We start from the raw sequence: 23,651 nt of genomic DNA, 5'->3' as shown, positions 1-23,651 counted from the left end.
TCTGGGTGTCGTGGGGCCCTGCCCCTCTGTGCCCGGTGCGTTGGCCTGCCCCTCCCGCCAGGTGTCGTTAATTGCCCTGCCTCCGTCATCGTCACGAGTGTGTTTAAATCGTCCCCATCGTCACTGTTGCTCCCTCCTGGGTCACGGAAACTAACCTCCTGTTTGTCAGATTTGGTGTTCCTGGGGCCTGGCTCCTCTCCTCCCAGGCCTGGTGATGGAGGCTCAGGGAGCGGGGCCCCTCCTGTCACAGCTCCATCTGTCCCCATGTCCTCATCCTGGCCGGACCTTGTCTGTTTCTGCTTGCTTGGGTGAAGGGGCCATCTGTCCGTCTAGCCATCTGTCTTGTGTTGTGGAAAGGTTTGGGCACCGTCTCTCGAGGGCGTGAGGGAGAAGGGGCAGACGCAGCCCCTTAATGCTGTGGCGAACCCACAAGGGTCGGGGTGGGGGCTCTGGCTTTGACTGAAAGTGACATCCCTTTCCACCCTAAAAAGTGACAGGGACTGCTCTGGAGGGAGCAGTGTGCTCGGGGGGCCTTCCCGTGCCTCTCCCCTGTACCCCTCAAAGAAGGTGATTTGGGGCGGGGGCTGGGGGGCGTACAGGTAAGTGTTGGGCATGCAGTGATACATTTTGGCAGAGGAACGCCACTCCCGACAGCTGCCCCTCACGGGGAGCACACACGTGTCAGCCTCCTAAAGGTACACCCCAGCCAGTTACCAAAATAGGGCACACCGATGACAGTCACCTGCCTGACAGGTACCCTCTGAGGGTCACCTACCTGGGGGGGGGCATATCTCTGTAGTTACCTGTCTTGGGGGTATGCTCTTGAGAGGCACCCCTAGGTGGGAGTTTACACATCTCACAATTACCCTTCTGGGGTACACCCCATGGTCACCTTGCCAGGGACACTAGGAAGGGCATCAGGAAAGCCCAACTCTGCCCGGACCAGGGACAGAAGGCTGCAGGGCAAGGAGAAGGAGTCGGGGGCTGGGTGGGGACCGCCCTCCCCTGTAGGTTCTCATGATTTTTCTCCCCAAGGGTCTTCAAGGAGAGCGAGGCCTCAGGGGCCTGACAGGAGAGAAGGGGGAACCGGTAAGAGGGGGCTGGCAGGGGAAGGAGACGGATCAGGAACCCTGGGGAGACAGAAGTTGGGCCCCCAGGGATGAGTGGAAGATGGGAGGGGGCTCCTTTTGAAACTCTCTGCCCCTGATCCCTCAGATTGGGGGGTTTTCACACCCCCCACCCCAGGATCAAAGGAGGCTGATCTCCATGTACCTTGACTCCCCCCGGAAGGGGCAAACAGACTTGCCCCCTGGCTTCTAGCAGCATCCTGGGGGCTCTTCTCCCTCCCTCCTCCTGCAGCATTTAGCTGCTCCTTCCACACCCTACTCCCCCCCTCCCCCCCACCACCCTGTCCTCATCCTCCCTGCTCTGGGCCTTTTCCTCTGCCTCAGCTCCCAGGGTCCTGGCCAGGCTGGCACCTGTCATCCAGCCCCAGCCTTGCAGTGGCGGTCTCGACCAAAGAAACCTGGGCCTTTGGGAACTGGTCCGAGGTGGTGGCTGTCCTGGGGTGGGTGTGTGTGCCTCCCGAATTGGCAGATCAGGCATCCCGGCTGCGGCTACGCTTTTTGCCTGGGGAGGGGTTCATAATGTCTACCTTTCTTTGTAGGGTCCTCCAGGGCAGCCTGGTTACCCAGGTGCCATGGGCCCCCCAGGACTGCCTGTGAGTAAGGGGATGCTGGCTCTGGAGGTAGCAGAGCCTGGGGATGGTGGTCAGGACAGGACCAGGCTGGGGCATCCCCCAGCAGCTCCCTCCCTTCCAAGCATACCAGCCTGTCCCCCTGCCAGGCTGTCCCTGCAGAGGTCCCCAAAGTCCCTTTGGTAGTGCAGCTTGGCCCTGCCCCTCCACTTTGCGAGTCTGCTGCAGCCGTCGCACACAGAAGGCCAGATTCTCAGAGCACACAGACCCCAGCCCTGAGATCTGCCCCTGGGGGGGGCGGGGGGTGGGGCAGGAGAGCTGGGGAGGCCAAACCCATGCAGGAGGCTGCTGGGTGGGCGGGTCCCGCTTTCCACTGGGGGCCACAGCGGCGGGTGGGAAGCAGCCCCCCTCCTCCTCCCCCTGCCGTCATCATTGGTGCCATCTGCCTGTAAGTGCCAGCCTGTGCCAGCTGCAGTCTCCACCCCTCACATTAGCGCCATGACGGGCGGGCCACGGGGCTAATTCAGCTCTCTCTCTGCTTGCTTGTCAGGGCATCAAGGGGGAGCGGGGCTACGTCGGGCCCCCGGGAGAGAAAGGAGAATCGGTGAGTCTCAGCTCAGGGCAGGAGGAAGGGATCCAAAGGGAGCAGTCCCTGCCCCGCCTCCACCTCCACCCGAGGAGACTTTCCCAGCAGCCTGTGAAGGGGGAGACAGGACCCCTGCTTCCCTGCCCCCCTGAGTCCCTCCAGCTGCAGCTCAAGCAGGCAGCGCAGGCTGGTTGCTGCGGAGGCGGAGGGGAGGCTGGAAGGACGATCCCAGCAGGTTTCGCGGAGACGGGCTGGGGGCTGGCTGGCCGCAGCTGCCAAGGAAGGGGCAGGGAGCCTGGAGTCGGTGGGCAGGAGAATCTCCTTCCCTCCCACCCCGCCCCGCCCCGCAAAGGCAGGCAGGCGGGCAGGACAGCCTGGGGAGAGGCAGGCCTGGAACCCTAGATCCAGCGTGGAGCCTAGCCTGACCCCACAAGCCCTGAGCGACCCTTCCCAGCCTGGGTGAGGGCAGGAGCTGGGGCTGTTATCAGGCGAGGACATCACATCCGTGAGGTTATCCCTGAGGCTCAGGAAGTGGCATGGCTCACCCAGCATGCTGCAGCTAGTTAGCGAGTTAGGGCAGAGCCTGGACTGGAACCCAAGTCTGTTTGTGGCCAACCTGCCAAACCTTAGTCTTGTCTTCTGTTCACACATCGGGCCCCGGTGGGATACAGCAAACCCCACGTGCATTTATGCAATAACGGACATTTCTCATGGGCCTCCTGGGTGCTAGGCTCTGCTGTGAGGGTGCTGCCATGAACAAAACAGGGACTTGTGTCCCTTCACCGCAGGGAGCTCACATTCCAGCGAGGGAGGCAGATAACCGATGAATAAGCCAATTCACATAAATTATGAGAAAACAATAGAGAAGATAGAGCAGGGCAAGGGGCTGGACTGGTGTATGGGGTGCCAGTAGGCAGAGGATTGGGAGATCTGTCTGAGGAGGTGGTGTTTGAGCGGAGCCCTGAATAGAGTTGAGGGCGGGGAAGACACGTGGCTATCTGTCCCGGAGAATCCCACAGTGGGAGGCCCTGGGTGGGGGCACGTCGGAAAGAGATTGGAGCCATCTAATCCCTGGGTAAGGTTTTAAGGGCCCTGGAAAGGATGGGGGTAATGGTAGGCATTCTAGGTAGAGGAGACAGCTGTGCAAAGGCCCAGGAGTATGAATGTATAGAGTATGCTTAGAGAACAGCGGTCTGACCAAGCAAGGCAGAAAATAAGACAGGGAGAGGGAAGTGAAGCAGGAAAGGGTGGTTGGTGCCAGATCACGGGATGCCTCAAAACCCAGAACTGGTGGAAATTGGGCACTTCATTCAGTGGGACAGAGGGGAGCCATGGAAGGTTTTGGAGCAAGAAGAGTGTTATAATCAGAACTATGTTGGAGAAGAAAAGATGGCAGCCAGTTGCTGGCTGGATTGACATGAGCCAGGAGGTGGCAGGACTAGTTAGAAGGCTGGTTCAATAGCTCAGGCAAGAGAAAGGAAGTCGGGGCGAACCAGGGGGAAGTGTCCTGACAGCTTGGAGGGGCCTCCCACCACATCCCCTGCATCTACTCTCTGCCCTGTCCCCTGCCCCGTCCCCTGATCTCCCACTTACCTTAGTCAGAGTGACTGATTCCGCTCCTTTGTGTCCCCAGGGCCCACCAGGATCTGAAGGCCTCCCAGGTCCCCCAGGCCCAGCAGTGAGTAAAGGAGGAGACGAGAGAGTGGACATGGGGCCCCCTGGTCCTGGTCCAGCCCTGGGGTCTAAGGGCAGAAAGATTGGGTTCTAGCTTCATTGTTCTCTGTGGCGACAGGGTCCCCGAGGAGAGCGAGGACCCCAAGGGAATTCGGGAGAGAAGGGCGACCAGGTGAGTGACCACAGGACCTGGTTGGCTGTCCTGACCATGAGGGATGGCTTGGGGGGTGGGGGTGGGCACAGGGAAGGGGTCCCAGAGGCTGGGTCCTCTCCCTGATGGCCACCCTCATGTGTGGAGGGGTGACCAGCTCTAGCATCCAGCCCTCACCCGCCCTTGTGTTGCAACCTCCCAGCTCATGGCTCGAGTTTCACCTGCTGGTCATCTTGGGCAGAGTGAAGGGCAAGGCCCCATGGCTCAAGGCAGCCTCACCCTGTCACTCTTTCCATTTGGGCAGCCAGGCGGGAGGGAGTGGGTGGCTCAGCAAACTGTCCCTCGCTTCTTCCTCTAGGGATTTCAAGGCCAGCCAGGCTTTCCCGGCCCACCGGTGAGTGGAGACACAAAGCCAGTTCTGTCTGATGTGATCCTGTTTGGGAGGGGTAGGCCTGACCAGGCCAGGCTGGGCGAGGATGGGCCTGGGGAGGGGAGGGAAGAGGCACGGGAGGAACGGCCTGGGTGGCCAGGCCTGATTCCAGGAGCCGGGACCTGGAGGGCAGAGCCTCCTGGGTGGGCCCCGGACCAGCAGGCCAGCCAGCAGTAATGCTCCTGGGTGGTGTTTCTAGGAAGTCAGAATGCATCGCATTAACCACAGTGAAGCAGACCCAGGTGGAAGAAGGAAGGAGAGCTCCCCGCCAGGCCCCGCTCTCATCCTCGCCTGCTCCTTTGTTGATACAGGGTCCTCCTGGATTCCCGGGCAAAGCTGGAGCACCTGGCCCCCCCGGCCCACAAGCGGAGAAGGTGAGCAGGACCCCAAGGTGAGGTGGCCGCAGCCGCAGATCTGAGCCATGCAGTTCCCACACCCCGATCCACCCCCACTACCAGCCCTTTGGAAATTCAAGGAGTGGCTCAGTTACGTCAAGGGTGGGGAGAGAGATCTCCAGCCTTGGCTCATCAACTGCCTCTGGGCAACAGACCAGTGGCTCCCAAGCCCAGGATACCCGCTGGTCTTTGTGCTGCCAGAGTCCCCGCCTGGTGGGGACGAGGCAGGGGGCGTAGTCAGAGGCGGGGACTCAAGGGGGAGAGGGAGGAGCTGAGCGAAGGAGGGGAGCACATCCAGACTGGAAACCCTACAGTCCTGAAGCCAGAGCAGCTTGGCCATTTGCCTTCTGGGTCTGACAACAGCAGGAAGGAAGCGTGTTCAGATTGTCGCCAGGGGCCCAGGGGGGCAGGCATGGCCTATGAGCTGATGACAAGGGTCAGAAGGACAGCAGCCTGGGAAGCCCCTGCGCTGGCTTCCCTGGGTTTGGAGACTAGCTCTGCCGTGGTCTGGGGGCTGTCACTCCTGTCTCTTCCCAACCCTTGGGCTCCCCAAATGTGATGGCTGGGTAGTGTAATGAGGCCCCAAATTGACTTGTAAGCTTGGGGTGGGAGGGGGCGTTTATGACCCAAAGGGAGAGGCAAGAGGCCTACAACCTCGGACAGAGCCTCTTTCCTCTGAAAACACACGCCGCACAGCTCTCAGAGCTAGAAGGGACTGCTGAAAGGGCCACCTTGGTCTAACTTCTCACTGTCCCGGTGAGGAAACGAGGCTCAGAGAGGTTAGGGGCGTCCCAGGGGCACACAGCAAAATAGCAACAGAGCTGAGACTTCTCTCCCAGCCCAGGTGAGCCCCCAGGCGCCTCCCTGCCTCCCCAGAGCCAGCGCGGCTGAGGTGGTGGTGGGTGTCACCTCCCTTCTCAGTGGGAGCCCCTGCCAGAGCCCTCCGTGCTGGCTCTGTACCCCCAGCACTGCCTGCTCTCCTTAGGCTGGTCACTGCAGAGAATCCCAAACCTCTGGCCAGTGGTTCTCTGTCCCGACTCCCTGTGGGACTGACATTTTCTGGGGCTGTGCTGACCCCTCCTGGTAGCTGATGGCATTGCAATGCCAGGGGGGGCTTTCCTCCCCACCCCCCCATGGGAGGGTGAGGGGTGTCTCTAGCTAGATCATTTCCCCTTGGCCAGCTCCACAGCCACTGCCCCAGGGCAGCTACCCTCTCTCCCCTGGGGTACCCAGCAGCCCTCCACACCAAGCTGCTTGCCTCCTCCCTTCTCCGGTGAACATTCTAGCTCACACCTTGGTTCTCATCACTCCCCTGCTTTGAACCATCAGTGGCTCCCCAGTGCCTGTTGCAGTGGTTCCCAGACATTATGTTGAAGTTCCTGAGCCCTGTCATCACACAGAAGCTCCCGTGAACTCTCAATCAGATATGAGTGGAGCTGCTCTGACTGAGGCGGGAGCAAGGGTCTTGGGTCCCACCCTCTGGGCTCCCACTTTGTGCCCCCATCTCTGACGCTCCTCCAGGAACCCCCAGGGCTCTGAGGAGTACAGTGGGAAAAGCACTGGTCTGTCGGATAGACTCTAGCACGGTGTTCCGGGCACACCCCCCGTCGGGCTCTACCTAGAGCCTCCAGGCTTGCCTCCCACCCCTCCTGTCACACTGGCTCCCCAGACATGCTGGCCAGGCCAGGCATGTGACCACTTCCAAATCTGTATCGTTCTCTGAAGTTCCCTCTGGCAGGCTCTTTTCTACTTGTCCACTTGCCTGAATCCCACCTATCCTTCAGAGTCTAGCATCTGGTGACGCTTCTGTGACACTCTCCCTGACCCCTGGCCAGAGTGAGCGGCCCCCTCTTCCGAGCTGGACCGTGAGCTCCTTGAGGACAGGGAAGAATCAGAGGCTATATAGTGCTTGACACTTTGTGGGGACCGACGCGCGCTGAATGTATGCCTTCAGTCAGTACACGTTCCTGCACACCCACTGTGCCAGTCCCTGGGTCAACCCTGAAGAAGGTGCTAGACCGAACAGGCTCTGTCCCTTCCTCATATCACAGTGCAGAAAGAGGGATGCTTTGCAGACAAAGACAGATCCTTCTGGGGGAGTGGTGTGGAATACATCCAGCAGAACTGGGGCTGGAAACCAGCGGTCCTGACTTCCAGTAATCATCAGAACCCGGCGCCTAGGGCCTCATCCCCTGGGGGTGGGGGCTTAGGGGGGTGGTGGTGGGCAAGGCCCTGCTGACTGTGTTGTGGGGGTCGGCTCCTTTCCAGGGCAGTGAAGGCATCCGAGGCCCACCAGGCATGCCTGGTCCCCCTGGGCCACCAGGATCACCTGGGATTCAGGTGAGTGTTTGTCCTCTTAGCCTGCCAGGTACGTGCAGCGTGCATGCGTGCGTACGTGTGCTGGGGCTCCGGCAGGCATGCACACATTCCTTTTTCCTGTTTCTAGGGCCCTGCTGGCCTGGATGGTCTGGATGGGAAGGACGGCAAGCCTGGCTTGAGGGTGAGAGGATGGGCACCCCTTCCCTTCTCTTTCCTCCTCCAAGAGCCAAAGCCAGTGGAACCCTGATGAAGGAAACGGAATCCCCTCCCCCACACCCCTGCCTTCCCTCCACCTGCTCCTGGCCACACACCCCCTTCTCTGATGGCACCGGAGGCCTTGGTTCCTTGGTTCTTCTGGTAGCCTTAACCAGGTTGGATGAGCCGGGTCTCACCAAAGGCAGGCAGTGAAGGGGGTGGATTTATATCAGAAATTCAGGATACTAAAGATACTAGGCCGGGTGTCAGAAAAACAGGCCACAGACCTGGCAGGACCTGAGCAGCCCCGGATCCCTGGGTCTGGTGCTGCTGGGGAATGTGAAAGGGATGCGACATGGCAAAGGGCAGAGCATCAGAGTCAACCCCCTTCTGTACCCAAAAGAAGGAAAATCGGGGCTCAGAGAGGGCTGGGATTCACTCAGCGTCCACAGCCAGTCAGAGACCAAGCCCAGCTTGGATTCTTCCCTCTGCCTCCCATGACATTCCCTCCATCCTGGGATAGCCGGGGGAGGGGCTGCCGAGAGGGAAGACAGTGGGAAATGAGTGCTCATCCTGTCTCAATGCCCCTGGTCTCTTCCACAGGGGGACCCTGGCCCCGCTGGCCCTCCTGGACTCATGGGACCCCCGGTAAGTTGAGCTGCAGGAAGGAGTCGGGAGTGGGGAGGTCCTAAAGCTGACGGGTGCGGGCTCTGCCTTAGAGGGTGGGCAGCCCAAATCCAGATCCGCTGAGGACCAGGTTGTGACTTTGGATGGGTCTGATTTCTTCAACCTGAGGAAGGAGGCAAGGGAAGTCGCCTCTGCTTGAGGCGAGGGCCCGAGGCAGCCTCCCACTTTTCCTTCCAGGGCTTCAAGGGAAAAACGGGACACCCTGGCCTCCCAGGACCAAAGGTAAGGAAGGGCCTGGCGACTTCTGCCAAGCAGGTTTTCTCGGCCATACCCAAGGCCTGACCCCAGGCAGACATGGCAGCCTGGCACCAGTGGACGTGCCACCTGAGGCTTGGCTGAGACGCCGTCCCAGCATCCAAGCCTCCTGAGACCACCGGGGCCTAGCGGATCGGGTCAGGCTCTGCCGTCCACCAGCCCGAGAGCATCCGAGGGCTGCTGGCCAGAGTCTGGGCAGGGGGCAGGACTCCTCGGATGTGGGGTCGCCTTGGGGCTGGGGGAGCCAAATAGAGGTCTGTCGAGTTCCAGCTGGCCCTCTCTCTTGCAGGGTGACTGTGGGAAACCAGGGCCCCCAGGCAGCAGTGGCCGGCCAGGAGCAGAGGTAAGGGCTGAGGTCCATACGTGCTACCTTCAGGCAGCCTTTGGGGCTCTGCTGAGTCCAAGACTTACTGGCCAAGGGGCTGCCTTCTCTCCTGGGCCTTCTGGGGGAGGTGTTGCCCCAAGATACACACCTTCACCTCCTCCTTCCTCCTGCAACTGGTTCCCCTCCCTGCAGGTTGTTGGATCACTCACCTAAAAAGCAAGGCCTGACCTTCTCAGGCTGGGGGCTCTGACATCTGTCTCCAACAATACTCGTGGGCAGGGCTGGTCTCTCAGGCCCCAGAAAGCATGGGCCTGGAGGCCAGGACTCAGCTCAGCTCCTCTATCGGTGTCCTACCTGCTCTGCTCAGCCTCCTTCCCACTAACCACCCCATGTGTGTAAGTCTGTTTCTGTATTGCTTTTTTTTTTTTTTTTCTGGCTCCTATAGGGTGAGCCTGGTGCCATGGGACCTCAGGGAAGACCCGGCCCCCCTGGCCATATTGTGAGTTAAACCATTTTTGCCTCTGCCTCTATTAGAGTTAGGATCCTCTTGGGGCTGGGGTGGGCAAGCCGGTGATGGCCTGAAAGAACTGACCACAGGGGCAGCCCTACAGAGCAATAAGGGGCCTTGGGCTCACCTAATCCAGTGGTCCCCAGGCTTTCTGCCATTTTCTTATTTTCTGGGCACATTTGAGGTTACTGATCAAACAGAGATCATTCAGTTATTCGACAAACAATAATTGAGCACCTGCTCCATGCCAGGCACTGTTCCAAGCATTGGGCTGTGGCAGGGAGCGAGACAGACAAGGTCCCCTGATCCCAGAGCTTCCACGCAGGCCCAACAAACAAACAAATTAATGCGAAAGCTTCAGGCAGCCATGTGATGTCACCGGGAGGGCCTGGGAGGCGCCTTTAGAGGAACCTTTACTGCAGAAGTGGCATTTGAGCCGAGGCCTGAATGACAAGAAGGAGCCATCTGTCCAGCAGTCTGGGGGGAGAACGTCCAGGCAGGAGTCGGGGGGGGGGCGGGGGGTGGGGGAAGGCAGCTGACGCAAGGAGCCCGAGGCAGGGAGGGGCCCGGTGTGTCCGGGGAGCTCCAAGGTCAGCATGGCTGGAATGGAGTTTGAGAAAGGCATGAGTGGGAGCCAGAAAGCTATGCTTCCAGAGGACCTGGTGACGACTTCGGACCTTGGAGGACCTCAGGAGGCGAGGGGCACGGGTGGCAGCCGAGGTGTCCCTGGATGGTGGATGGTCGGGTGGAGCTGGGGTGGCAGATGGGCTGTGTTTGGAGTACTTGCTGCCGACTTGGATGGGGGGGTGCGGGGAGCGGTGGAGGGAGAGGAACCAGGGATGACTCCTGCGCGTGGGTGGGCGGCTGGGTGCATGGGTGGTGCACTTACAAAGGTAAGACGACTTGGAGAGGACAGTTATTAAGCAATAATGAGTTTCCCATCTGAATTTACTCCTCAGTAACATAGATGGCTGCCTATGGGCGCCTTTGATCAGTGTGACAGCTAGAGCTGATGGGGTTCCTGAGCAAAGGAAACACTCTGGCGTTTGATTGCAGCCCTGTTGTGGCAGATGTACAGTTTCCAGGAGGCTTCTGGAAGTGTTAAAAATAGCTCATGATCAAAAAGAGGAACTCTCGGGTCCTCATCAGTGCGTGTATGGATCTCAAGGGGTCTAGCGGCCCCGGATTAGGGACCCCAGGTCCAGCCTAGTCCCTGTTCACACTGCAGATGAAAGGAGCCACACACTGATTTGTGATCCCATTGAGGACTCATCGGGGGGCTGGGGGGAGGGGGCACAAGTTTCCTCCTCTCACCTCCGTCTGCCCAGCTTCAGCCCCTGCTCCGTGCCAGTCCCAGTGCCGGGCATTCCCACCCCCAGAAGACTTGTGATGAGTGGAACAGAGTCCGTGCCTCCAGAACTTTCCATCTGGGAGTGTGGAGGGACATGCTGGGAGAGAGAGCTGTGCCCTGGGCTTCAGAGGGGTAGCTCTGGCCAGGGAGCTGGCACTTGAGCTGACTCAGAGCTCAACTTGACTTGAACTTGAACTTGACTCAGAGATGGGGATGGCATTCCAGCCCTGCCCCAGCCCAGGAGGGTGACAGCACTCTGTGTGTTGAGTCCCACCGCTCTCCAGGGACAGCAGAGTGGGAGACCCAAGGCCTGAGGCCAGGCTTATCCACTGGGTCTCTGGGGTTCGAGTTGAGCCCCTGCTTCTCCTACAGAACAGGAGGAGAGGAGCTAGGAGGGCCTCAGAAGTCCCCAGGCCCACATAGTTAACCTTCAGGCCTTTGCCCCCCGCCCTCGGCTCTGGCTGTGGTTTCCAGATCATCCCTTTGGCACAGCCCAAGATGAACCATTCAGTGCACGGCAGGCGTGAAGGTCCTGTGAGCTCGGGGACCCCCCCTGGGTGTCAGCTCTGGCACAAGTTTTTTGGGAGAAGCTCAAGTGCGAGACCAGAAGGGAAGGAGGGTTGAGGGAAGAGGGATGGAGTTGCTGAAGTTCTGGGCCTGTTCCTGCCTTTGGTCCCTCGCTGCCTCCTGGGGGGCCCTTATTATTGGAGACTCTTTCCATCCCGCTGTCTTCATGTTTCTTTAGGGGCCACCGGGACCTCCAGGCCAGCCGGGCCCAGCTGGGATCTCTGCAGTGGTGAGTGATCTACTCCCCTCGTCCCTCCCTCCCTCCCAGGACTCTGGCTGGGGCTTCTTTCACAGAGGGGGTGGTGAGAACAATTTGTGCCTGTCCCCCTCCTTCCCTGCCTTCAGCCTCTCCCACCTCCTGGGTCTCCCCAGGTGGCATTCAGTAAAGGCCTTTGGAGAGGGCTGGAGGCCATCACAGGCCCCGGCCTCAGGTTCAGGCCACGCCACCCTGCCCCACAGGGCCTGGGGGGTGGGTGCATGGTCCCTGGCATACAATCACGCCTGCCTCTCTGCTCTGTGGGGTTCACTGCTGTCTCTCCCGTCCCCTCTCACCACCCACCTCCCTTCTCTCCAGGGCCTAAAAGGAGACCGGGGAGCCCCTGGAGAAAGGGGCCTGCTAGGCCTTCCAGGCCAGCCTGGGACCCCCGGACACCCTGGCCCCCCGGTAAGACCCCACATCTTACTGCACAGCCCTGAGGGAAAGGGACATTTGGCTTTGTCAGTCGAGCACAGCCCCACGCATCTGGGGTCTCCAGGGGAGGAGAGGCGGTTAGCAGGGAAGATGGCAGCGTGGAACTTGTGCCCGACGAGATCACATCGCATCTGGAAGAAAGGACAAGTTCTGCAAGCCAGCGCTTGCCAAGCGCACTCCAGGCCGCTGCCTCTGACCATGCACCACCCTAGGGGTCAGGCAGGGGACACTTGGCGCCTGTTCTGCCCCTGCCCTGCCCCCTCCCTGGGGGAGCTGTCCAGTAACCACAGAGAATCTGTGAATGTCAGGAGCCAGAAATGCAGAGCCGTTACCACAGCCCTCTTGGCAACTCGCAAACTGGTCCTTGGTCTCAGCTAGTGTTTAGTACTAAGACCTATGACATATTGGTCACTGACAACGCACTGAATGGTGAGCTAAGTGCTTGACATTTTGTCATTTAATCCGTACCGCAATCCCGTTTAGTAGGTCTGATCGTTCCCATTTTACAGATGAGAAAACCAAAGCTCAGCAAGGTTAAATAGGTTGCCCACCGTCACATAGCTAGCGAGTGGAAAAGCCTGCCAGATTCCTGAACTTTCGTCGTCCTTAGCCACTCTACAATACTCCCTCTTTCCAAGGTTCCAGACAATTGACCCACATCAGGTGGATGGATTGCCAGTCTCAGGGATGAACTCTCCTGGGGAAATTGAGGCAGGAGCCCAGGTCTCCTAGCCCCCGGGTCGGGGGATTTTCTTCTGGGAGCAGTGGCCATGACCCTGGAGCTGGTGGCCTCAATGGGGTGGACGACTCCTGCCCGTGCGGGGGTGATGGTTGGTGCATCCGCCAAGAGGGCCGAGTCTCACCTACTCACTCGGATTCTCGCCAGGGCCCTGGGGCAGGCGGGTCCCTCCAAGCCTCTGTCCCTCCCTGCCTGTAGGCTCAGGAGCCTCCAGGGTCCCTAGCTGAATCTGCCAGTTGCCTTGCGATCCCAGATTCCTCTTCCCCACAATCATTCCAGAAGCAGGCTGGGCCCAGGGTGTGTGGCCTGTCCTGTCCTGGGGAGGGAGCAGGCTCAGGCCACCCTGGCCTGTCTCCGGGACCTCACTGAGGACAGAGGTTCACAATTACTGCCTTTGTTTGGCAAACATGTAACAGAAACTCACAGCTAGGGATCCCGCGAGATGCTGGGACCTCAAGCCAGGAGCCAGGCAGGCGCAGTCTGCTTGTTCCTTGCATAGCGCAGTCAGGGAGGTGGCCCGGGCTGCCAGCGTGGGGCTCCGGGACAGGCTGGAGTGTGGGGTGGGGTTCTAAGTTTCCATGGCCTGTGTCCAGAGCGGCTGAGGGTGAGGGCTAGAGGATCATGGTTCCTTCGTGGCACAGGGGCTGGGCACGCGTAGCGGGTAAGGGGAGCCAGATGCCATGCTGGGGTGGTGCTGATGGCTTTTTACCACTCTCTACTCCACAGGGTGAGCCTGGTGCGGACGGTGCAGCTGGCAAAGAGGTACTGTTGTGTTGGGTTTCTCCTTCCCTTGGGGATGCTGCTGCTTGCCCCTCGCCTTGCCCCCACCCTGCTTCCTTCGCTCAGTAATCACTCCCTGAACGCCGTCCAATATGCCATGCGCTGGCCCTTTCATTCTGACTTCTCACCTCTTTTTGTCTGTGACAAGGGACCCAACCAACACGATGATGCCCTAGGGGACATCATTCTACCTTCTAGCTGTCAGCCAACAGAAGGGAGGCTGTCGCCCTTCCTCACCCAGAGCCCAGCTGGACACAGCCCGGGCCCTAGGGTTGTGGAAGGTGGTCCTTTCATGACACCTGCCTCCCCAGGACGGCTCAGAGATGCTGCCTAGACTTGACCCCTGACTTTTGGTTTTCTCTAGGGACCCCCTGGAAAACAGGGACTTTATGGACCCCCCGGTCCAAAGGTGAGTGGGCACTGGCTGGTTTTGAGATGAAAAACTCACGAGTGATTAAGGCCAGCTCCAAGCTATGACTTTAGCCATGGAGAGGAGACACAGGAAGGCCAGCGGGCAGGAAGAAAAAAGTGGGCAGAACTCAGAATTTGCAGCAACCTCATCTCTGAAAGTTTCTCACGGGGGCCTAGTTCTTAGCTACGATTGGGAGGGTGGAAATCTCAAGTTCATTCACTCATTGACCAGTTGATTGATTCATTCATGCTGCTGGCACCTGCTCCCTCTCATGTTCCAGGTCCTCTGTCCCAGCTTTGGCTAAACAGAAGTCTCTGAACAGTAGCCACTCACTTCGTCCAGCCACACTTATGCTAGGGCATGGCAAGCTTTACAGAAGATTAGACACAGCACCCAAGTCAGCCCGGGGAGTCGGGGAGGCTGTGCATAGGACAGGAGTATTTCAGCTGAGCAGGAGGAGTGAGCCGGGTAGAAGGAGGGAGAGGGCATTCCACGCAAGGAAGGCTAAGACAGCGTGGCTGAAGCAGAGACTTATAAGCAATGAGGCATGGCTGTAGGTTCGAGGGCAGGGAGATGAACCTGGAAAAGAGGTGATGGGAACCACATCGTGAATGATCTTGAATGCCTGGCCAAGGAATCAACTCTTTAGCCTGAAGGCAGCTGGGAGGCATCAGAATTTCTAAACAGGGAGTAACAGCATGAAGAACTGTCTTTTCGAAGGACCCGGACTGCTCTGGGAGCTGTGAGGCCAGGCAAGCTTGTAGGATGCTGTGACCACAGTCAGAAGAAGATGCCAGGGGCCGGGTGGGGGGGTGGGGAGAGAGAGAGAGAGGGTGAGAGACAGAGAGAGAGGCTGATTGCTGAGACATAATAAGGTGGACTTGATAGTCCTTGGCAATGCTGGTTATGGCTTTCCTGTCCTTGTAGGGTGATCCGGGACCTTCCGGACAGAAGGGCCAGGCAGGAGAGAAGGGAAGAGCTGGCATGCCTGGTGGGCCCGGCAAGAGTGGCTCCATGGGGCCCGTTGGGCCACCGGGTCCTGCAGGAGAGAGAGGCCACCCTGGATCTCCAGGGCCTGCGGGGAGCCCTGGATTGCCTGGGGTGCCTGGCTCCATGGTAAGGGGAACGGCTGGCAGCCAGGGGCACCGCCGCACAGAGCAGGCATCCAGGGTAGAGCAGAGACCATTGTAGAAGCCCCCGAGGGAAAGAGCATGACTCCCACATAGGTGGTTCTTAACCTTGCTTGGGAGAGCTGGGAGGCGTGGGAACCCTCTCCCCAGGAAAATGCACTGATCCACAAAATGTCATGCACCAATTCGGGGCGGGGGGGGGGGATGGTTAGGACCTTGGATTAAGTATCTGTGGGACGCTCCTAGAAGCTTTGTTCCCTTCCTTATCCTTTCTTTCCACAAAGTCTATTCCCAGGGGGAGAGTATCAGGCTTGGAAGGATAATTGAGGCAGGTTTTCTTTTCTTTTCTTTTTTTTTTTTCCTCAGGGAGACATGGTGAATTATGATGAAATCAAGAGGTTCATCAGACAAGAGATCATTAAAATGTTTGATGGTAATTGGCAGCTGGCTGGGCGGCAGTGGGTGCTGCTGGCTTTTCCCCACTGTTTCTCTGCCCTGCCTTGGCCTCCTTTTCCTTTAGAGCCCAATCCTCCGCCCCAGACCCCTCCTCGCCCACTTACAGGCATATGTTCAATCAGACTTCAGACCTTCCTTATCACCTGCTCTGCCCTGAGATACAATGAATCTCCCTGCCCTCCCCGAGCCCCCACTGCAGCAGAGGAGACAGACAGGGAAGCTGAAATCAAACGAGTCTGCATGAAGCGAGCTCTAAATAGAGGGGCAAGCAGCAGCCATAAGCTAGCTGGTGTGGTTTCGCTTCTACGCTTTTTTCCCGTGCACTTGTTCATCCGGCAGGGCCGTGCTAGGGCCTGGGGAGAACGTGGCCCCTGTCCTGATGGTGCTAGCCATCTTGCTTGGGAAGCAGACCTTGAATGCAAAGCAAGGAGTCCGGACCTTCTTGTGAAGCCAGCGGTAGACTAATGAGGGTGTTGGAGAGGAGGGAGGCCCTGATCAGGTCCGTGCTGTCGAAAGACCAGCGTGCAAAGGATGGTGAAGGCGAGGGCACGGGAGGCGTGTTCCTTGCTCTGACTGCCCTTTGAAGAAAGGCGGCTTTGGACTCCATGCTGGTGGCCCGTCTGCATCCGTCTGAGTCCCTGGGACACCCTGGGACCTGTCCCTGTGCTTTCTTACAGAGAGGATGGCTTATTACACCTCCAGGATGCAGTTCCCCATGGAGATGGCCGCAGCTCCGGGACGACCAGGACCCCCAGGAAAGGATGGGGCTCCGGGCCGGCCAGGCGCTCCGGGATCACCAGGACTTCCTGGTCAGATCGGCAGAGAAGGACGCCAGGGTGTGCCAGGAATGAGAGGTAGCTCTGCCCTCCGGTGCCCCCGAGGTGCACATGTGACTCTTTGGGGCAGACAAGAGCATTGCATGAGGTCCATTGCGAATAAGATATTTGTGTGTATGTGTGTGTTTCAAATAATCTCACTGGGGTGTCATTTCTCCGCTCAGGAATAGGACTTATTTTATTCCTTTTGTCTCAGGATTGCCCGGTACCAAAGGTGAAAAGGGGGACATTGGTATTGGCATGGCTGGCGAAAATGGTCTCCCCGGCCCCCCAGGTAGGAAGAGCCAGAATCTGAGAGCATGAATCTCAAGCAGCTGGTATCTGCTTTCCTTATGTTCCTTCTACAGCACAATATAGTTGTGTAGAACCTCAAATAACTACAGGTCTATCACGGTAATGCCAGTGTGTGCCGGGGGCGGGGGGGGGGGGGGGGTGGAGCAGAAGGCCCAGGGCCCGTCCCCAGGTCCTAAACTGGGCTAGCAGGACACAGGGGAAGACAGCCAGATATGGTGGGGCCAGCGAATGAGAGTTCATGTCCTGCTCGGCGCCACGCTGGCTGTCGAACCTTGAGAAGGTCGCTAAGTCAGGCTGCATAGCCTAAAAGAGAAGTGACCAAAGCCCGACGGCCTGGCTCCGAGACCCGGCCTCACTGAACACTCGAACTCCCGAGTGTGCAATCTCTCTGAGCCTGTGTCCTCATCTACAAAATGAGGTAATCGTTTCTTTCTCACGGAATGGTCATGAAGATTCATCGAATTATGCATCAGAAGCACTCGCCTGGTGCCTGGCACGTGGAAGCTCCCAATAAAACAAGCCAGTAATGTTGTTACTGTTAAATTAACGGAAGGATCAGATCAGGTGTCCGTGAAAACCTGTTACAGCCTGACAAATATTTATCAAACGTAAGGTGTTAGGTACCGTGACCATGATTTCTTCTTTGTCGCCTGGGTCTCCTGACCTCCCCTCTCTGACTCTTCCCTCCCTAGGTCCTCAAGGCCCTCCAGGGTATGGTAAGATGGGCGCGACCGGACCCATGGGCCAGCAAGGCATTCCGGGCATCCCTGGCCCTCCGGGTCCCATGGGCCAGCCAGGCAAGGCTGGCCACTGTAACCCCTCTGACTGCTTTGGGGCCATGCCGATGGAGCAGCAGTACCCGCCCATGAAAAACATGAAGGGGCCTTTCGGCTGAAATCACGGCCTCCGTCAGATGAAGGATTCCATTGGGAATAAATGGCCGACACGTACAGGACTCTGTGATGGGTTGTGAATGTTTTGTGTTTCTTAATTGCTATTAATATTTTTTTACCAATAAATAAATAAAACTACATGCAACCCCACTTCCAGTGGGGTTCTCTGGTGCTGCCCCTGCCTCTCTGTCATCTGCCTTCTGTCGTGTGGTCCCGGGGTCAAAAAAGGGCATCTCCCACGTGTCTGTGGCCAACCAGTGGAGTTGTGGAGTTGTGGGATGCTGCTGTATAAGGTGCCCCCAGCTCAGCTCTCCTCTCTAGATGCTTCGAGTCATGCTTCGGTCCTCTGTGGACTTTGGGTCCTGCCCTTCGTGGCACGCCTCTCAAAGTCAGAGTGGGGGCATCACTCAGCCTGTCCTCACCAATGAGCCAAAAGCAGGTATGAAGGCCCAACTTATGGCTCATAAAGGCCCCTCCCTGTTTGCTTCCGAGAGAAACCAGTGCTCAGTTCCCCACCCACCCTCTGCCCACCCTTCTGACTTCTTGAGCGTGGCCCAGAGCCAATCCACGTTGCCCCTGGGGAAATGCCACCCAGCGCGGAAAGCTAGGCTTCAGCGCCTGGCCTAGGCAACCAGGGACCGCTTCTCCAGGAAATGAAATGGAACCTTCTGCCTGTACCGGTGCATGGCCCTGTCACCAGCTCTCCTGGACCCCAAATGGCATCTTTTGTTAAACCTTGTTCATCTAACGCGTGTGATGCTTTTCCCACACGTCTCAGCCGAGGCCTTCAGAAACAGGCTGCATCGGCGGAAAGGGCACAGGGGTCATGGGCAAGCCATGATCAGATCTAAGCGCAGGGTCTTCAAAGTCCGCTGGGAATTTGGTGATCTATCTGCCGTCTCCTTCTCAATATATAAAAAGGCCAGGAAGAAAAGAAGACCAAAAAAAAAAAAAAAAAAAAAAAGAGAGAGAGAGAGAGCAAGTTGAATATTATGGAAACATTCCATCTCAAGCCTCTTCCTTCTGTCTTTTTCACATCTCTTGTGCTGATGGGCTGACTGCCCTGTGAGAAAGCAACAGGGCACGTCCAGAGGGACTTCTAAAGAAAGCCTTTTTACTGGTCCCAGCTTTCTGGAGGGTTTATTTAAGTTGGATAAACTTCAAAGGGATCACAGAGCAGGCTCAGAAATGCACCCAGAGTCTAGATGCTTATCCAAACTGCCTGAAGCCTTCAAACTGGCTGTCATCTCTCCGGAGCTGGCATGTCCAGCATAGTTCTGAAAACTCCCTCCTCCAGTAGGGCCCCAAATGCCGGGAGACCAGCCCACTGATGGCTTTTCTGAACCTTTGCCCTATTTTCCTCCTGCCAGGAGCAGAGGTGTGCCCGTGGCCAGGGGAATGATATCAGGCAGGCTCTGGAGCACGCCTCGGTGTCTCCCATGATGCTTTTAGATTAACGAGGTGCCGATTCTTACTTCGTCCCTCATCAGCAATTCCCAGCTAACCCTGGTTCTAACATAAAACATGAAAAAGCAAACGCATCATATTTGCATTGAAGTAGCAGCCAGCATTGGACAGTGGATGAGGACAGATGTTAAAGCGTTCCCATTGGAAGGCCCGCTTCCACTTTCGGCCCAGTCTGCGAAGCGCTAACTGATGACTGGCCTCGTGATAAGGACATTGGCGTGAGTAGAGAGAGAAAAGCAGGACCAGCTGTTGGGTTGAGCGCATTGGCTTTGAAGGCCAGAGGGGAATATTACTATGGGGAAACATCACACGCATCCCCCTTTGAGGGCCCCCACGGAATCCATCCTTACATAGTAAATGAGGCTTTCTTTCCTTTTCTTCCAGAGTCAAATTCATGCTACTCTTTAGGGGAATCCATAACAGGCTGGTTTAAGCTGTCGTGATTTGAGTGCTTGTCTCCCTGGAGTCTGGAATTGCTCTATTTTCTTGGACCATGAAGAACCAGATGGAAAGCTGGATTTTATAGTCTCTTCTGTTACTGTGGTCAGCAAAAAAAAAAAAAAAAAAAAAAAAATCCATGGATTTTGCTCATAAGTTTGGGAGCTGGGTAAGCTGAAGAGAAAGGAAGGAGGGGCGTAAGATTTCCACTCCTTTTAGGTGGCTCTCTCACATTCCTGCCCTGTTATTCTTTGGTCTTCATTTCTCAGTATATTCCAGGCTTTAAAGGCAGCATACAGAGACGCCTGGGTGGCTCAGTGGGTAAAGTGTCTGACTTTTGATTTTGGCTCAGGTCATGATCTCACGGGTTTGTAGGATCCAGCCCCATGTCAGACTCTGCACCGACAGCAGGGACCCTGCTTGGGATTCTCTCCCTCCCCCTCTCTCTGCCACTCCCCTGCTCACATGCACTCTCTCTCTCTCTCTCAAAATAAATAAATAAACTTAAAAAAAAATAAAGGCAGCATACAGATCATTCAAATTGGTAACATCTAACTTGGTGAGCCTGTTTTCTCTCACTATTTTTGTGCCAGGAACTGTCACAGGGAGTCCGGGGCAAACAGGAGAGATGTGGCCCCCGCACCCATGGAAAACAAGAAATTACAACAAAGTGGAAGGGTGGGGCAGTACCAGGCGCCAGGGGAGCGCAGGGCTGAGGGACCTCAAGCAGAGGGAACACCATGTGCCAAGGTCCAGAGGTGGCTAAGCACAGCGTGCTGAGTGACAGGGGGACCGTGTCTTGTGGTTGGAATGCGGATGGTGGGCAGCACAGGCAGTGGGAGACAAGGGTTTTATGCAGGGGGCCGCTGGGTCAGGTTTGCCTGCTGAGGACTTCACTGGCAGCAAATTGAAAAGTGAGAATGTGAGAAACGCTCCGCTCTGCGAGAGGGAGAAAAGGCTGCTGCACACTCTTTCCGCAGAGAAAAATCCCCAATTTGATGCCTTCTGGAATTTAAACCTTCCTTTTTTGTCATTAATAGTTTCCCCTGTCACCAGAATTCAACAGAATCTAGACGCTTTCTTCACATGTGGTCTGTGAGCCCCATTACGAGACTAGCTTTTTTGTTGTTGTCCTGAATAATTTACGGGAATAGAATATATCAATGTAGTCTCTATATGATCCCATAATGGAAAAGAAGTGTGGCCAAAATGCCACGTCTGCTGTTCTCATTTTTCTGTTGGTTCTGCGGAAAGCTGCATATCAACCTCTCCTCCACAGCATCCGACTGCAATTTAAATTTCAGGACTGGCTCTCGTTGGAATCAAAGAGAATTAATTCCACAATAATTAGGTGACCGTCGGTATTCCTTCTCAGTAAGCAATACCGGAGCTTGGAGCTGAGCCAGGATGCCAGGGGGCGGGGGTGGGGGGCGGATGATGTGTCCCTAGAGGAGGTGATATTTTCCAGCGGATGGCCCTTCCATTACCAAGCTCTGCCTCACCTCTAACTGGTCAACCACAGAGCTCCCGCGAACTCAGCAAAGTGCTCCGTGCTTTACAAAAGGACTGGAATCCAAGTGTCCCCCTTTGGCTGAAGCTGAAACAATAACAGGAACTTCCCCACCCACCTCTGTCTGCCTCAGGTAGTTGAGGTTTTGGAAATGAGCTGATTGTTTTTTGGTCTTTGGAAGATCCTGATCCCCCTTTTATCCAGCGTGCTCCAAAATAAACACACCTGGGCCTGCCCCACGTCCTCCGAGGCACAGCCCTGGATGTTGGCGTTGGCTGGTCTCAGTACCCGAGAGAGAACTTGGATACTCTTGCCCCTAAAAAAGCACAGACATCCAACAGAACGTTCTCCTAGGAACCTAAAAAGCAAAGACAGCCAGCAGAATGTTCTCCTAGGAACACTTTGCCGGGCAGAGGGGGTTAGGGGTTTGAGATTCATAGACATTTAATCCTCAGCACCTAGAACAGAGCCTGGCAAGGGGTGGGAATGCAATAGGTTTAATATTTTTGTGGAATGAAATGAGTGTGCATCTTGCCGCCCAGGTATCACCTATTTTCTCTCCCAGCAAATACCCCTTGACCTTCAGCCCACACTGCAGGACTTCTTCCTTTCTGAGATTTTGCAATTCGATTCTACCCATTTTTGGGGGGACTGGGTGAAAGGGAGGCGGTTTATAAGATTAAGACAAGACTACTAAGTACTGAGTGGTTAAAAGATGTGCACCTGGGTTTAAATCCTGACCTCTCCATTTACCTTTTTGATAGTAAGGAAGTCACGTAGCCTCTTTTCAGCCTCAGTTCCTCATTATAAACGAGCAGAAATATCTATCTCAAAGTGCCGTAGTGGAAATAAAACAACACATTGTACTTAGCACAACAATGGGCACATAGTTAGCATTCAATACAGGATGACGGTGATGATGGTGATGTCTAATAACATTTATTAAATTCATGCCAGGCACTATTCTAGGCACTGGGGATACGGGAGTGAATAAGAAAAGAACAATCCTGCAATATGCATGTAAACTTTAAATAGGACATTCAAACAGTGACAAGTGGTATGAAAAACTAAAACAGTGTGAGATGACAGATGACTAGAATGTGGGGGAACAGTGCTACTTTAGATGTGGTGTCAAGGAATGTCCCTATCCCCACAAGGGGAAATTTGAACCGAAACCTGGATGGCAAGGTAGGGGCCAGCCCGTGAAGAGTCAAGGCAGGAGCATTCCAGACAGAGGGAAGAGCTAATCCAAAAATCCGGAGGTAGGAATGAGCTCAGTTCCAGGGGTGAAGACCAGGTCAGCATGGCTGGAACAGAGGGGGACAGCAGGAGCAGGAAGTGAGGCTGGAGACACAGGCAAGGTGTTGGTCACATGGGGCCATGAAGTTCATAAGGCTGTGTTTAGCTTTTATTTTAAGAGGTATGGGAAGCCTCTGGAGGAATGTAAGCCCAGGAATAACACGATCTAATTTACATATAAGACAAACACTGTGGCTGCTCCGCGAAGAATAGAGTGTGGGGAAAGAGTGAAAGCAAGGACATTGACCATGAGGCTACTGCAGTGACGCAGGCCACAGATGACGGAGTCTTGGATTAAAGTAATAGTGCAAACAGGGAGAAAAGAGTAGATGTGGGTCTACTTTGGAAGTAGAGCAAATGGAAATGGGAAAATATGTGGAGAAACAGAGGCCACACTAGAACAATCCTAGGTTTCTGGCCTGGGAGTCTGGGTGAATTTTCTGAGATGAAGGAGAGGAATGAGTTTTGGGGGAAAACATCAAAGAGAACTCTTACATGAGACAGGCTGGACTACAGCACAGTGACAGTGAGACCAAGTGCCAATGAGACTGGGTCACATTGTGAAGGGCCTGGGGTGCCAGAATGAAGAGGCTGGGCCTTTTTTGTAGGTGCAGATGAAGAGGAACCATTGTAGGCTGTTCAGTGGGCAAATAGCATGATCAGCACAATGATTTTGGAAAATGCCTGGCTAGATGGTTAGATAGGTGGGCTGGAATGGATAGCACTTCGTAACACTTCCTTTATTGAGTTTTTAAAAACTACAGTGCCAGGCACTGTACTAGGTACAGGAGCTATGACAAGCAAAACCACACACAATCCATGCTCACATGGAAGAACTTAACAAATGAGTCAAATAAGCACGCAAACAAGTGTAGAGCCTAAACCACCAAGACCAAGTTAAGTACGACTATACGCGGTCACTTAGTAACCAGGATTTGACTTTGTGGACCAGTCAAGGCTTCCCTGCTGAGAAATGGGCATCCATGGACACCAGTTCTAGGCCACCTCTGCCCCAACCTACTGTGAACTAGGGCAAGTCACTGTCTCTCTGGGCCTTAGGATGCCCATTTTAGGAAAGAAGAGACCCTACGTGATCTAATTTTCCTCCTCTGACAGCGGGGGATTTTCCTCTCCAAAGACCACAAATCTCACTCCAAACCTACTAATTGGCACATGCTGTCCTGACATTAGAGCGAAGTACTTCGCTGTCGCCTCCGTCCTTTCCAGGAGGCCTGGGGCTGTTTCCCGTTGTCACGGCAACCGCCTGGGCCCTCCTCCGGCGGGCGGAAACTTAAGAGTGACTGACAACTGAAACTACACCACTATCACGCGTCCCATTTGCCAGGTTAAAACATGGCCACCACTGCAACAACCGACCCAAGCTTCTCACCAAATACCCGCGTCTGAGCAGCCCTGGGGCCTAGGCTAGGTCAGGAAAGGGAGCAACAGCACCGCGAACACAGCGAACAAGATTTCCGGAAACCTCTACCCAGCCCTTAGCTCCTCGGGCCTCTCCGCGAGGCACCCGACCATCGCCCTGTAGCGTCACTCCCGACGGCCCGTGCGC

At 56.1% G+C, this 23,651-nt stretch overlaps 1 protein-coding gene and 1 long non-coding RNA gene across 7 annotated transcripts in view; one reads left to right on the top strand and one right to left on the bottom strand.

Annotated features, from left to right (window-relative positions):
* The window catches only part of COL16A1 (collagen type XVI alpha 1 chain), a 49,542-nt gene extending 31,999 nt beyond the window's left edge, over positions 1–17,543 (top strand). For all 5 annotated transcript variants that reach the window (XM_042951426.1, XM_042951430.1, XM_042951429.1 and 2 more), the window contains 22 exons: positions 1,036–1,089; positions 1,667–1,720; positions 2,247–2,300; positions 3,916–3,960; positions 4,075–4,128; positions 4,466–4,501; positions 4,849–4,911; positions 7,201–7,272; positions 7,379–7,432; positions 8,050–8,094; positions 8,311–8,355; positions 8,678–8,731; positions 9,159–9,212; positions 11,318–11,368; positions 11,714–11,803; positions 13,296–13,331; positions 13,714–13,758; positions 14,689–14,877; positions 15,258–15,324; positions 16,025–16,201; positions 16,380–16,457; positions 17,170–17,543. In XM_042951426.1, coding sequence (XP_042807360.1) covers positions 1,036–1,089; positions 1,667–1,720; positions 2,247–2,300; positions 3,916–3,960; positions 4,075–4,128; positions 4,466–4,501; positions 4,849–4,911; positions 7,201–7,272; positions 7,379–7,432; positions 8,050–8,094; positions 8,311–8,355; positions 8,678–8,731; positions 9,159–9,212; positions 11,318–11,368; positions 11,714–11,803; positions 13,296–13,331; positions 13,714–13,758; positions 14,689–14,877; positions 15,258–15,324; positions 16,025–16,201; positions 16,380–16,457; positions 17,170–17,372 — 1,620 coding nt within the window. In that variant the 3' untranslated portion in view covers positions 17,373–17,543. The remainder of the gene's footprint in view (positions 1–1,035; positions 1,090–1,666; positions 1,721–2,246; positions 2,301–3,915; positions 3,961–4,074; positions 4,129–4,465; positions 4,502–4,848; positions 4,912–7,200; positions 7,273–7,378; positions 7,433–8,049; positions 8,095–8,310; positions 8,356–8,677; positions 8,732–9,158; positions 9,213–11,317; positions 11,369–11,713; positions 11,804–13,295; positions 13,332–13,713; positions 13,759–14,688; positions 14,878–15,257; positions 15,325–16,024; positions 16,202–16,379; positions 16,458–17,169) is intronic.
* Positions 17,544–18,392: 849 nt separating this feature from the next.
* Positions 18,393–23,624, bottom strand: LOC122227143. Of its 2 annotated transcripts, none has more exons than XR_006205908.1 (3): positions 23,248–23,624; positions 20,778–21,101; positions 18,393–19,375 (listed from the first exon to the last, which is right to left on the bottom strand). It is a non-coding gene; the product is annotated as an uncharacterized LOC122227143 (long non-coding RNA). The 2 variants fall into 2 exon arrangements; XR_006205909.1 differs by having other exon boundaries at positions 20,904–21,101.
* Positions 23,625–23,651: the final 27 nt, after the last annotated feature.

Source organism: Panthera leo, chromosome C1 (genome assembly GCF_018350215.1).
Source record: "Panthera leo isolate Ple1 chromosome C1, P.leo_Ple1_pat1.1, whole genome shotgun sequence".
In the NCBI taxonomy this organism is placed as follows: Eukaryota; Metazoa; Chordata; class Mammalia; order Carnivora; family Felidae; genus Panthera; species Panthera leo.
The sequence above is the reverse complement of the archived record's forward strand: the minus strand, read 5'-3'. Positions and strand labels throughout refer to the sequence as shown.